The sequence below is a fragment of the Danio aesculapii genome, chromosome 12 (genome assembly GCF_903798145.1).
Source record: "Danio aesculapii chromosome 12, fDanAes4.1, whole genome shotgun sequence".
NCBI classification, from domain to species: domain Eukaryota; kingdom Metazoa; phylum Chordata; class Actinopteri; order Cypriniformes; family Danionidae; genus Danio; species Danio aesculapii.
In genome coordinates, this window is record NC_079446.1 from 49,847,951 (window position 1) to 49,863,346 (window position 15,396).

General features: G+C 34.3%; 1 protein-coding gene across 1 annotated transcript; it reads left to right on the forward strand.

Moving 5' to 3' along the window:
• The first annotated feature begins 1,095 nt into the window (after window positions 1-1,095).
• On the forward strand, window positions 1,096-11,379 carry ndr2 (nodal-related 2). The gene is made up of 3 exons (XM_056470097.1): window positions 1,096-1,336; window positions 8,625-9,733; window positions 11,227-11,379. The coding sequence occupies exons 1-3, from the start codon at window positions 1,096-1,098 to the stop codon at window positions 11,377-11,379; spliced, it is 1,503 nt and encodes a 500-aa protein (XP_056326072.1).
• The last annotated feature ends 4,017 nt before the right edge of the window (window positions 11,380-15,396 follow it).

The window sequence follows — 15,396 nt, forward strand, 5'->3', positions numbered from 1 at the left end:
CACAAGCCCAAAGACACGTGGTATAGGTGAATTCATTCATTCGTTTTCTTTTTGGTTTAGTCCCTTATATTAACTTGGAGTCGCCACAGCGGAATGAACCACCAACCTATCCAGCATATGGCTGTGGATGCCCCTATAGGTAAATTAGGTAAGCTAAAATTGTCAGTAGTGTATGTGTGTGAATGAGTGTGTGTGGATGTTTCCCAGTGTTGGGTTGCAGCTGGAAGGGCATCCGCTGCGTAAAACATATGCTGGATAAGTTGGTGGTTCATTCCACTGTGGCGACCCCAGATTAATAAAGGAACTAAGCTGAAAAAAAAAATTTATTAATTAACAAAGCATATTTGTAATTAATTTAAATTCTTATTTTGTTCTAAACAAGAAGATAAAGCTTTAATAAAAACAACAATTCCCTTAAAATGATCATTCATCCAATTAAAAGAATTTAGGGTAATGGATTCACATCTAAATTTGATCACTTGAGCCAATAAAAAATAAATCATTTGCCTTAAACAATATTTGTTTGTCCATGAAAGTACAAAGCACATTGAGCTTCTGTTTAATACACATATACACGATGTGTGAAAGACCTTAACATTTTACATTGATCAATATAGCTGAGCTCTTAATCAAAAACATTTATATTTCACTATGTTTTGAACTTAAAATATATTTGAAAACGGAAATAAATAATATTAAAGTGAAATAAAAGACAATTTTAATTGAATGAAGTGCTGCTTGAAAGTTTTTTCAGTGTAGCTAATTTATATAAGTAGTTTGAACAAACAAAGTTCAGCAAAGTGTGCACGTTTAATGTAATATCATCACTAGACTAGTCTTTAAAGCAGTTCACGTTGCTAAATTCTCTTCAAAGGACGAGCGCGGTGACGTCACGCGCGGGCGCAAGGTGTTTTAATTGTTGCTCGTAAAAAATGCGCCTCATTACCACACGAATAGATGATGAGCTGTCACGGCATGTCAATTTCCTTTAATGTCCTCTGCTACTTGTTAAATATATGCAGGGGTCCGACTCGAGGGAGGCCCTATATAAAGCGCTCGGGACTCCCGAGCTGTCATTCATTCTGACCGCGCATCATGCACGCGCTCGGAGTCGCGCGCCTGGCTTGCTACTGCCAGCTGCTGCTGCTCGGAGTGTTCGGAAAACACACGCGTTATCATCATAATAATAATAGCTTGAGGAATATGTCACACCGCATGCATCTGCCCACGTACATGATGCATCTATATCGGCATTACAAGATGAACCAGACGCGCATACCCGCGGAGAGCCTCGAGCACGAGCACGCAGACACTATCAAGAGCATCATGTCTAAAAGTAAGTCTGTTTTAAATTTTTTGTAGAGTTTTAAATGTTTTATTTTAGCTGTGAGAGTGTGTGAAGTATGTTTAAAGCTCTACTGTGTTTTCAGCAGTGACAAATAATTAATAAGAAATAAAATTATGGAATAAAATCTAATATAAACCTTAGATATAAAGCAAAAACAGCTATAGAAAATATCAATAAACATTCAGTAGCATATATAAAGCATCAAAAATAAATGTATAATATTAGTATATATATATATATATATATATATATATATATATATATATATATATATATATATATATATATATATATATATATATATATATATATTAGATAGATTGACAGTACAATAACAATAAAATACCTGAACTGAATAAGTGAAATTAAATAGAAAGTGGATATGTGAAATGTTAATAAACATCAATAAATGTACATTGGGTGTGCAAATGTGCAATGAATGAATGTTGATTAATATTCATAAATGAAATAATTAACATTTAATTAATAACACAGGCCTACTATAACTTATATTTGCAGTAATAATGTTGTAATTCATTGAAATATGTAACATCAATGTTAAGCTGCTTTGACACAATCTATATGGTCTAATTTTGTCTCATTTATTTTTCTTAATTAAGTGTTTTTAATTAAAATAAGCAAAATAAGAGAAGCGTTTTTTGCCATGTAGAAATAAAGAACAGAATTGAATAAAGTTTTAAATAAATAAATAATTTATAATAATATGTTTAGATATTTTTATATACCTTATAATATATTTTTTATATTTTCATTTGAATAAATAATCAAATAAACTACTTATTTAATTTTATATAATTTGTTATTATTTTTTATTTTAATATTTTAATATTTTCATTTTAATCATAATATAGGCTAGGCTAATATAATCGTACTTTATTTATGTATTTTAATTTATTTCGTACTTTATTTTATAATTTTTTATTTAAATCATTTTTATTATGATTCATATTTGAATCATGATACTCAAATAAAGCTGTTTTGACCCAGTCTGCAGTGTAAAAAGCGCTCGAGAACTAAAGACGAGCTGAATGAAAGTGTGTGAAGTGTGTCCAATCTGAGCTCCAGACATCCTGAATCCACATCTGCAGTCAGATCTCCTACTGCAGCCGATGTGGATTCGCCTCTGTGGGCCAGACATCTCACACAAACCCCCGGGAAAACACCAATCCACATCGGCTTGAGCTCTGCTTCACACCGCGCTGATGAGATTAAAGCTCCAGCTGGAGGTGTCGAGCGCCGTTTCGAGCTCGTGTTTACTCTGAGCGGATTAGCGGAGAGATTTGTCAGCGTATATCTAATATCAGATCGATACCACGTGATCACACTTTTTGTTTATGACACCTTTAGCTAATTGATTGCAGATACTAATATTTGAACGTATTTACATGCTAGAGAGAGAGATAGTGAGAGAGAGAGATTATAAATGTAATATAATTAATCATGTTTCAACTTGTGGAGAGACTTATTAGCGCATATTAAATATCGATACCACGTGACTTTTCATAACACTTTTTTTCAACTAATTGATTGTAGATACTAATATATGATGTAGATAATCTTATTATGTGAGAGTGAGAGTGAGAGTTTATAAAATCAAAGGACTTCTATTGATATTTCATATATTAGGATTATTTTTATGACTTTTAATTTGCCATAAAAAAAGGTTTATGATGAGTGTTTTAGCGGGTTTCAGCTTAATTTTACAGTTGTTTTAAATTAGTTTAATGTAATTATACATTAATATTACTACTCCCAATAATAACTAATAATAATATTAATTTATTATTTGCTTTTAGAAAAAGAATTATAATTGCAAGTGTAATGATTATTTATTTTACTCTTATTTATTAGAATGCAACAATAAAAATTTTATTTATTATAATTTTAGAAAATTTAGAGTTTATAAAATCAAAGATTTATAATAAATAAACATATAGACTAACAACATATTTGTATTTATTATAATTTAATAGAGAGAGAGAGTTTATAAAATCATACTTTTATTAATATTTCATATTTGATTACATTTTGTATGGCTTTTATTTTGCCATAAAAAACTTTCAGCTTTTATTTTTGCCATAAAAAACTTTCAGTTTTTATTTTGCCATAAAAAACCCTTTGGCTTTTATTTTTCCATAAAAAACTTTTGGCTTTTATTTTGCCATAAAGAAACTTTCAGCTTTTATTTTCCACCCAAAAAACTTTCAGTTTTTATTTTGCCATAAAAAACCTTTTGGCTTTTATTTTGCAATAAAAAAACTTTTGGCTTTTATTTTTCCATAAAAAACTTTTGGCTTTTATTTTGCCATAAAAAAACTTTTGGCTTTTATTTTGCCATAAAAAAACTTTTGGCTTTTATTTTGCCATAAAAAAAAATTTGGCTTTTATTTTGCAATAAATAAAACTTTTGGCTTTTATTTTGCCATTTAAAAAAACCTTTGGCTTTTATTTGGCAATAAAAAACTTTTGGCTTTTATTTTGCCATTAAAAAAACCTTTGGCTTTTATTTGGCAATAAAAAACTTTTGGCTTTTATTTTGCCATTAAAAAAACCTTTGGCTTTTATTTTGCCATAAAATATTTATTCTTTTTTTTGCCATAAAAATAGCTATATGATAAGTCATCAGTCATAACCTTTTGGACTAGGTTAATCATGTTTCAACTTGTAGTTTTAAATCAGTATAATGTATGGCAATAACCTAAAATACAGTAGTTGTTAAAAATAAATAAATAAATAAATAAATAAATAAATTAGTAATGAATTAAATAGCTAACTATACAAACACATGCATACCTACATAAATAGTTAGACTGTACAAACAAATATTAATAATAACTAATAGTATGAATCGGGAGCAATGGGGCTGAAGTGAGCATGTTTGAGGTTGAGTTGTGCAGCTGAAGCAGGACAGCAGGTCTATTAAACACAGCAGAGACACTCATTAGAGGAACCACAGCTATTAGTTTGAATGTAAATGTACAGAGCCAATACACTTCAGTGGACGAGGAGGATCAAAGTGTGTGTGTTCAGCTGCACAAACCAGCTCATTACTGTCAGCTCTCTTTGTGTGTGTGTGTGTGTGTATCAGTATGTGTGTCAGTGAGTCGGTCAGTGTGTAAGCATGAGTGAGCGTGTGTCAGCGAGTGTGAATGTGTATGCGTGAGTATGTGTGTGTGTCTGTTCGTTTGACATATAAATATGATCAAATAAAATGTACACATTTACATTTAGTCATTTAGCAGGCACTTTTGTTCAAAGCAATTCAACATGAACAGGCAATACAGATTAGATTACACACACTCACATAATTACATTTTCTAATTCACACAATCACATTTTTTGTTTGTTCACATAATCAAATTATTTTGTTTGTTTACCAAACATAGTTTTTTTGTTCACATAATCACGTTTTTTTGGTCACATAGTAACGTTTTTGTGTTTACATAATCACATTTTGTTTGGTCACATAGTAACGTTTTTGTGTTCACATAATCACATTTTTGATCGGTCACATAGTAACGCTTTTGTGTTCACATAATCACATTTTAGTTCGGTCACATAGTAACATTTTTGTGTTCACATAATCACATTTTTGTTCTGTCACGTAGTAACATTTTTGTGTTCACATAATCACATTTTTGTTCCGCCACGTAGTAACGTTTTTGTGTTCACATAATCACATTTTTGTTCTGTCACGTAGTAACGTTTTTGTGTTCACATAATCACATTTTTGTTAGTTTACATAATCACATTTTTGTTTGGTCACATAGTAACGCTTTTTTGTTCACATAATCACATTTTTGTTTGGCCACATAGTAACATTTTTGTGTTCACATAATCACATTTTTGTTCTGTCACGTAGTAACGTTTTTGTGTTCACATAATCACATTTTTGTTCTGTCACGTAGTAACGTTTTTGTGTTCACATAATCACATTTTTGTTTGGTCACATAGTAACGTTTTTGTGTTCACATAATCACATTTTTGTCTGGTCACATAGTAACGCTTTTTTTGTTCACATAATCACATTTTTGTTAGTTTACATAATCACATTTTTGTTTGGTCACATAGTAACGTTTTTGTGTTCACATAATCACATTTTTGTCTGGTCACATAGTAACGCTTTTTTTGTTCACATAATCACATTTTTGTTAGTTTACATAATCACATTTTTGTTTGGTCACATAGTAACATTTTTGTGTTCACATAATCACATTTTTGTTTGGTCACAGAGTAACGTTTTTTTGTTCACATAATCACATTTTTGTTAGTTTACATAATCACGTTTTTGTTTGGTCACATAGTAACGTTTTTGTGTTCACATAATCACATTTTTGTTTGGTCACATAGTAACGTTTTTGTGTTCACATAATCACATTTTTGTTTGGTCACATAATAACGTTTTTGTGTTCACAATCACATTTTTGTTAGTTTACATAATCACATTTTTGTTTGGTCACATAATAACGTTTTTTGTTCACAATCACATTTTTGTTAGTTTACATAATCACATTTTTGTTTGGTCACATAGTAACGTTTTTGTGTTCACATAATCACATTTTTGTTTGGTCACATAATAACGTTTTTGTGTTCACATAATTACATTTTTGTTAGTTTACATAATCACATTTTTGTTTGGTCACATAGTAACATTTTTGTTCACAATCACATTTTTGTTAGTTTACATAATCACATTTTTGTTTGGTCACATAATAACGTTTTTTGTTCACAATCACATTTTTGTTAGTTTACATAATCACATTTTTGTTTGGTCACATAGTAACGTTTTTTTGTTCACATAATCACATTTTTGTTAGTTTACATAATCACATTTTTGTTTGGTCACATAGTAACGTTTTTGTGTTCACATAATCACATTTTTGTTTGGTCACAGAGTAACGTTTTTTTGTTCACATAATCACATTTTTGTTAGTTTACATAATCACATTTTTGTCTGGTCACAGAGTAACGTTTTTGTGTTCACATAATTACATTTTTGTTAGTTTACATAATCACATTTTTGTTTGGTCACATAATAACGTTTTTGTGTTCACATAATCACATTTTTGTTAGTTTACATATTCACATTTTTGTTAGTTCACATAATCACATTTTTGTTAGTTTACATAATCAAATTTTTGTTTGGTCACATAGTAACATTTTTGTGTTCACATAATCACATTTTTGTCTGGTCACATAGTAACGTTTTTTTGTTCACATAATCACATTTTTGTTAGTTTACATAATCACATTTTTGTTTGGTCACATAGTAACTTTTTGTGTTCACATAATCACATTTTTGTTTGGTCACATAGTAACGTTTTTGTGTTCACATAATCACATTTTTGTTTGGTCACATAATAACGTTTTTGAGTTCACATAATCACATTTTTGTTTGGTCACATGGTAACGTTTTTGTGTTCACATAATCACATTTTTGTTTGGTCACAGAGTAACGTTTTTGTGTTCACATAATCACATTTTTGTTTGGTCACAGAGTAACGTTTTTTTGTTCACATAATCACATTTTTGTTTGGTCACATGGTAACGTTTTTGTGTTCACATAATCACATTTTTGTTTGGTCACAGAGTAACGTTTTTGTGTTCACATAATCACATTTTTGTTTGGTCACAGAGTAACGTTTTTTTGTTCACATAATCACATTTTTGTTAGTTTACATAATCACATTTTTGTTTGGTCACAGAGTAACGTTTTTGTGTTCACATAATCACATTTTTGTTTGGTCACATAGTAACGTTTTTGTGTTCACATAATCACATTTTTGTCTGGTCACAGAGTAACGTTTTTGTGTTTACATAATCACATTTTTGTTTGGTCATATAATAACGTTTTTGTGTTCACATCACATTTTTGTTTGGTCACATAATAACGTTTTTTGTTCACATAATCACATTTTTGTTAGTTTACATAATCAAATTTTTGTTTGGTCACATAGTAACATTTTTGTGTTCACATAATCACATTTTTGTCTGGTCACATAGTAACGTTTTTTTGTTCACATAATCACATTTTTGTTAGTTTACATAATCACATTTTTGTTTGGTCACATAGTAACTTTTTGTGTTCACATAATCACATTTTTGTTTGGTCACATAGTAACGTTTTTGTGTTCACATAATCAAATTTTTGTTTGGTCACATAGTAACGTTTTTGTGTTCACATAATCACATTTTTGTTTGGTCACATAATAACGTTTTTGAGTTCACATAATCACATTTTTGTTTGGTCACATGGTAACGTTTTTGTGTTCACATAATCACATTTTTGTTTGGTCACATAGTAACGTTTTTGTGTTCACATAATCACATTTTTGTTTGGTCACAGAGTAACGTTTTTTTGTTCACATAATCACATTTTTGTTAGTTTACATAATCACATTTTTGTCTGGTCACAGAGTAACGTTTTTGTGTTCACATAATCACATTTTTGTTTGGTCACATAGTAACGTTTTTGTGTTCACATAATCACATTTTTGTCTGGTCACAGAGTAACGTTTTTGTGTTTACATAATCACATTTTTGTTTGGTCATATAATAACGTTTTTGTGTTCACATCACATTTTTGTTTGGTCACATAATAACGTTTTTTGTTCACATAATCACATTTTTGTTAGTTTACATAATCACATTTTTGTTTGGTCACATAGTAACTTTTTGTGTTCACATAATCACATTTTTGTTTGGTCACATAGTAACGTTTTTGTGTTCACATAATCACATTTTTGTTTGGTCACATGGTAACTTTTTGTGTTCACATAATCACATTTTTGTTTGGTCACATAGTAACGTTTTTGAGTTCACATAATCACATTTTTGTTTGGTCACATGGTAACGTTTTTGTGTTCACATAATCACATTTTTGTTTGGTCACATAGTAACGTTTTTGTGTTCACATAATCACATTTTTGTTTGGTCACATAGTAACATTTTTTGTCCACATAATCACATGTTTTTGTTTGGTCACATAGTAACATTTTTGTGTTCACATAATCACATTTTTGTTTGGTCACATAATAACGTTTTTGAGTTCACATAATCACATTTTTGTTTGGTCACATGGTAACGTTTTTGTGTTCACATAATCACATTTTTGTTTGGTCACATAGTAACGTTTTTGTGTTCACATAATCACATTTTTGTTTGGTCACATAATCACATTGTTTTGCTTGTTTGCATAATCATGTTTTTTCAGTTCACATAATAACCTTTTTGATTCATTTTTCTGTCTTCTCAGATGTGCACAATAATGACAACCACTACGTGGCAATCTTTGACCTGTCTCCTGTTCTGTCGGAACGTCAGATCCAGGCGGCGGAGCTGCGGATCCGCGTCCCCAGAGACCTGCACCCCGATGGGCTGACATTGGAGCTCCAGCACCAGCAGGGGGTGCCTTGCCCTCGTCACCAGCCCTGCCCAGAGAGCCAGTCTCTGGGCCTTTTGCCAGAGGAGTCCCTACTGAGCGTAACGCAGCACTGGAGAGTGTATAACATCACGTACCTGCTTCTGCACTGGCCCAGGCCCCGAGTGCCCCCCGGTAGCCGTATGAAGTCCAGGAGACCAGCAGGGGTCCCTGGGAGACAGGAGATCCAAAGCAGTCCCCGGCGGCCAGCAGTGGCCCCTAGGGGACAAGATATCCAGAGTGAGCCTAGGAGACCAGCGGCAGGCCCTGGGGGACAGGAGCTCCAGAGAAGGCCCAGGAGACCAGCAGCAGCGCCTGGGGGACAGGAGCTCCAGAGCAGGCCCCAGAGACTAGCAGCAGGCTCTGGGGGACAGAAGATCCAGAATGGCCCCCAGAGACCAGCAGCAGCCCCTAAGGGACAGGAGCTCCAAAGCGGGCCCCGCAGACCAGCGACAGCCCCTAGGGGACAGGAGCTCCAGAGTGGGACCCAGAGACCAGTAGGGGCCCCTAGGGCACAGGAGATCCAGAGTGGGCCTTGGTTGCCAGCAGCAACCCCTGGTGGACAGGAGCTCCAGAATGGCCCCCGGAGACACAGAGCCATATTGCTGCTGTTTTCAGAGCAGCAGGATGGGGCCAGTCTCCTGCACACCGCCGGGGCCTCGAAGTTTCTGTTTTCTGGACATAAGAAAGAAGTGCGGCGTGGACGGGCCCTTAGGAGCCGCAGGGGCCGCCGGGGGCCACCTGTCAGGAGCCCGGAGCTGCAGAGAACATCACTGCACAAGAGCAGCACCTGCAGGAGGGTGGACATGCATGTGGATTTTAACCAGATAGGATGGGGCTCCTGGATCGTGTTCCCTAAGAAGTATAATGCATACCGCTGTGAGGGGACCTGCCCGAATCCACTGGGGGAAGAGCTGCGGCCCACCAACCATGCATACATGCAGGTACTCTCAACAGTATATGTGTAGCTATAACTATAAATACATGGATATATGTGTGAATGTTAATTATTTAAAAGAAATCTGGCTTACAATAAAATATAACTTAATTAGCATTTTTAAAAATGATTTAACATGGTTTAAAACTAAATACAGTTGAAGTCAGAATTATTAGCCCCCCTGTTTATTTTTTTTCCCAATTTCTGTTTAACAGAGAGAAGATTTCTTCAACACATTTCTAATCATAATAGTGTTAATAACTCATCTCTAATAACTGATTTATTTTCTCTTTGTCATGATGACAGTAAATAATATTAGACTAGATATTCTTCAAGACACTTCTATTCAGCTTAAAGTGACATTTAAAGGCTTAACTAGGTTAATTAGGGTAAAGTTAGGGTAATTAGGCAAGTTATTGTATAACAGTGGTTTGTTCTGGAGACTATTGAAAAAAATACAGCTTAAGGGGCTAATAATATTGACCTTAAAATGGTGTTTAAAAATTAAAACTGCTTTTATTCTAGCCGAAATAAAACAAATAAGACTTTCTCCAGAAGAAAAAATATTATCAGACATACTGTGAACATTTCCTTGCTCTGTTAAACATCATTTGGGAAATAATTAAAAAAGAAAAAGAAATTCAAAGGGGGGCGAATAATTCTGACTTCAACTGTATAAATTTTATAAAGTATTGAAAAATATTTGTAATCACAAAACAATATGTAGATAAGTATATAAATATGAATAATTTGAAATAAAATTTGCTTTATAAATATATATTAATTAGCATTTTTAATTTAATTTAACCTGAAGTTAAAAAAATAAAAATAAAAATATTACAACTAAACATAAATAAATATAGAAATATTATATAAATGTAATTTGAAATAAAACTGTACAACTAAAACTAATGCAAGGTTTTATTACTATGATCTTATATAATTTATAGATGTGCATAAATTGATAAAATAAAAAATAATATTAAAATAAATTCATTCATTCTCCTTCGGCTTAGTCACTTATTCATCAGGGTTCGTCACAGTGGAATGACCCACCAACTATTCCAGCATATGCTTTACACTGCAGATGCCCTTCCAGCCGCAACCCAGTACTGGGAAACACTCATACATACACACACACACTCATACACTACAGCCAATTTAGTTGATCAGTTCCCCTATAGCGTATGTCTTTGGACTGTGGGGGAAACCGGAGCACCCGGAGGAAACCCACACCAACACAGGGAGAACATTCAAACTCCACACAGAAACACCAACTGACCCAGCCGGGACTCGAACCAGCGACCTTCTTGCTGCCAGGTGCTAACTGTGCCACCCTAAAATAAATTTTTTAATTACTAAAATAACCAATTTGCAATAAATAAATGACATGAAATGCCCTGCAAAGCATTGATTTTTCTCCTGAAGTAAATGAAAAGTTAATGTGAAACTGGACTGAAATGTTGAATTGGTGTGTGTGTGTGTGTGTTTGTGCTGCAGAGTTTGCTGAAATATCATCACCCCAGTCGTGTTCCCGCGTCCTGCTGCGCTCCGACCCGCACCAGCGCTCTCAGTATGCTGTACTACGAGAACGGAGAGATGATCCTGAGACACCACGAGGACATGCAGGTGGAGGAGTGCGGATGCCTGTGACACACACACAGATGTACAGAGACACACACACACACACACACACACACTCACACGTCTGCAGTTATGAAGCACCGCAGGAACACTTGAGCACTGTCTGTATTATCAGTTAGAAAATGTAAATATTTATTGTAAATAATGCATAAATAAAGGTTTGATATTTCTGTAAATATAATATATGAATTTTTGTATGACGAATGGAGATCTGATTATTAGATTGGAGATATTTTTGCTAATAGAAATAAAAAAAATGTTCGCCTGAAGTTCTTTAATATATTGTACTGTCTGTCTGTTCTGTCGATCTGTTTTTACCCTCACAAAGTTTACCAACATTTTTAAAATCCATATAAGTTCATTTATTTCCATTTTTATGGTTTGATTAGTTCATTATTTGACAAAAAAAAAATGAATTAATGAATGAAAGTAAAAGGATGTATACACGCACTGGCCACTTTATTAGGTACACATGTCCAGATGATCGTTAACGCAAGTTTCTAATCAGCCAATCACATGGCAGCAGCTCAATGCATTTAGGCATGTAGACATGGTCAAGACGATCTGCTGCAGCTCAAAGCGAGCATCAGAATGGGGAAGAAAGGGGATTTAAGGGACTTTGAACGTGGCATGGTTGTTGCTGCCAGACGGGCTGCTCTGAGTATTTCAGAAACTGCTGATCTACTGGGATTTCACGCACAACCATCTCTAGGGTTTACAGAGAATAGTCCGACAAAGAGGAAATATCCAGTGAGCGGCAGTTCTGTGGGCGCAAATGCCTTGTTGATGCCAGAGGTCAGAGGAGAATGGCCAGACTGGTTCCAGCTGATAGAAAGGCAACAGTAACTCAAATAAGCACTCGTTACAACCGAGGTCTGCAGAAGAGCATCTCTGAACACACAACACGTCCAACCTTGAGGCGGATGGGCTACAGCAGCAGAAGACCACACCGGGTGCCGCTCCTGTCAGCTAAGAACAGGAAACTGAGGCTACAATTCACACAGGCTCACCAAAACTGGACAATAGAAGATTGGAGAAACGTTGCCTGGTCTGATGAGTCTCCATTTCTGCTGCCACATTCGGATGCTCGGCTCAGAATTTGGCCTCAACAACATGAAAGCATGGATCCATCCTGCCTTGTATCAGCGGTTCAGGCTGCTGGTGGTGGTGTAATGGTGTGGGGGATATTTTCTTGGCACACTTTGGGTCCATTAGTACCAATTGAGCATGGTGTCAACACCACAGCCTACCTGAGTATTGTTGCTCACCATGTCCATCCCTTTATGAGCACAGTGTCTCCATCTTCTGATGGCTACTTCCAGCAGGATAACGCACCATGTCATAAAGCTCCAATCATCTCAGACTGGTTTCTTGAACATGACAATGAGTTCACTGTACTCAAATGGCCTTCACAGTCACCAGAGCTCAATCCAATAGAGCACCTTTGGGATGTGGTGGAACGGGAGATTGGCATCATGGATGTGCAGCCGACAAATCTGCAGCAACTGTGTGATGCTATCATGTCAATATGGAGCAAAATCTCTGAGGAATATTTCCAGTAGCTTGTTGAATCTCTGACATGAAGGATTAAGGCAGTTCTGAAGGCAAAAGGGGGTCCGACCCGGCACTAGTAAAGTGTACCTAATAAAGTGGCCAGTGCCAATATGCCTGTAGAATGTACACAAATCATGCTTAATGTGATTGTTTGTTTTACATTAATTTCTGTTACAATTAAGCCACTCAGGGTTGTGTTAAGGGCCATGGGAGGGAAGGCCATATAATAAGCAGAGTTTACTGTAGAAAATACACCAACAAATCAGTGAGTCTCTGTGTGTTTGAGAGACATTTTTAAAACACTTATGTTATTATGAGTTTACAAAAACTCCACTTGAGAAATCAATAAAAAATCATTTAATAATTTGTGAGGGGCTGCACGGTGACATAGTGGGTAGCACAATCGCCTCACAGCAAGAAGATCGCTGGTTCGAGCCTCAGCTGGGTCAATTTGCTTTTCTGTGTGGAGTTTGCAAATTCTCCCCGTGTTGGCGTGGGTTTCCTCTGGGTGCTCCGGTTTCCCCCACAGTCCAAACACATACACTATAAGGGAATTAGGTAAGCTAAATTGTCCGTAGTGTTTGAGTGTGTGAATGAGTGTGCGTGGATGTTTCCCAGTGATGGGTTGAAGGTGGAAGGGCATCCGATGCGTAAAAACATGTGCTTGATAAGTTGGCGGTTCATTCCGCTGTGGATTAATAAAGGGACTAAGCCGAAAAGAAAATTAATGATTGGATAATAATGTGTGAAGTGAAGTTCATCATCAATAACAGAACCTAAAACACCTTCATTACACCTCCAAATATTCTAAACAACATGTACAAAACTTTAACTTAAAATCAATCAGCAATCTTGATTTAACCAAAGTCATAAAAAGAGACAAGTTCAAGTGAAATTTTCTCCTTCCTGGTCAAGTAAACAGTTATCTTCCTCTTCCCAAGATTAAAGTTCAATAACTAAATAATCATTTGAGGAATTATTAATATAGGAAATAATGTTAAATAATGAAATCAATCTGAGACTGACCGTGTATAATGCAAATGAGAGAGAGAGAGAGGGAGAGAGAGAGAGAGGGAGAGAGTGTGTCAGGTGTCAGCACAGGTCAGCAGGACTCAAACACAATCGGTTTGTGTTGTTCAGCTCAGGTTTATTCCAGTGTTCTCCAGCGGGAGCTTCCCTTACACTATACAGCTGAACACTAGAGTACACTACACTACACTACAGTACAGTAACTCTGGGCTTATTCACAGCTGGAACACACACAGAGGAGCGGTGAGTCGACAAGCTAAAATAATACTCAATACAAACATGTAGAGAGTGTTTTAGATATATATTCATGTCTCTGACTTGTTTGTTTTGTTGTGTTTTTATCATGCTAGAGTTGTGTTCATGTTTTCAATGCAGAAAATTGCAAATCTATAAAATAGAAAACAGCATATTTTTAATATATTTTATTTTATTTTTACTAACATTTAGATGTACTTTAATTATTTTTTCCCTTTATCATGAGTGATATGAGTTGAATATACTTCAAATCAATAAAAAAAGGTATTTGTTTATTTATTTAATATATTAATTATTTATTTTTATTTATTTATTTCAGCCCTCAAGGCATGTAGTAATTAAAATGACACAATCGGCAGATTTTCTGTTCTTTAAAGCTGTTCTTTAACCCTAACTTTTTGTTTTTAATGTAGAATTAATATTATTATTATATTGTTTAAGTTATTATATTTTATTATAATATTTCTAAATATTATTTACACAAACTGACCTTTTGTTTTTAAATAGAGTTTGTTTTCAAAAGTGTGTATTCAGTGTTCAAGGTTGGACATTATGCTGACATCATGATATTGTGAAATATTGTATTAAAATTAGATATAATATATTTGTATTATTATGTAAAACTGTATCAAAGAAAATGTATAAAACAAACTAATTAATCAAATCAAATAAACTGCATTTTCAGCACTTTATAACTTTAAAATTAGGAAAAATTTTGGAAAATAATTAAATTATTCATGAAATATACTTGAATTATTATTTTTATATGATTTAATATGCAATTAATGTTTGTGCGTGTGCGCTGTCTCTGTGTTACAGTGTTTGTAATATATATTCATATATCTCAGGCCCAAAGGTCCAGAATTTGTCCCATACATTGTTCTATTTTAACTGCTGTGCCATCATAAATTGTGAAAATAACTCATCGAAGGCTTTAAGACCGAGAAGAATCTGACGTAAGTGAAGCCATCATTCTCTGACCTACTGTACTGTTGTTAAATAGCGAAAACATTTTACTTTTAATCTAAATCTTAGACCTTAATCTTGAAAGAAAAAAAATACCAATAAAATGTGTGGAGCATATAAAAGTTAATTTAATACTAATTTGGATATTGTGACTGTCCATGAATTTTCAAATGAACTTTGTACAAGAGTGTCTGAAAATATCCGTAAGCTCTAAATCAGGGC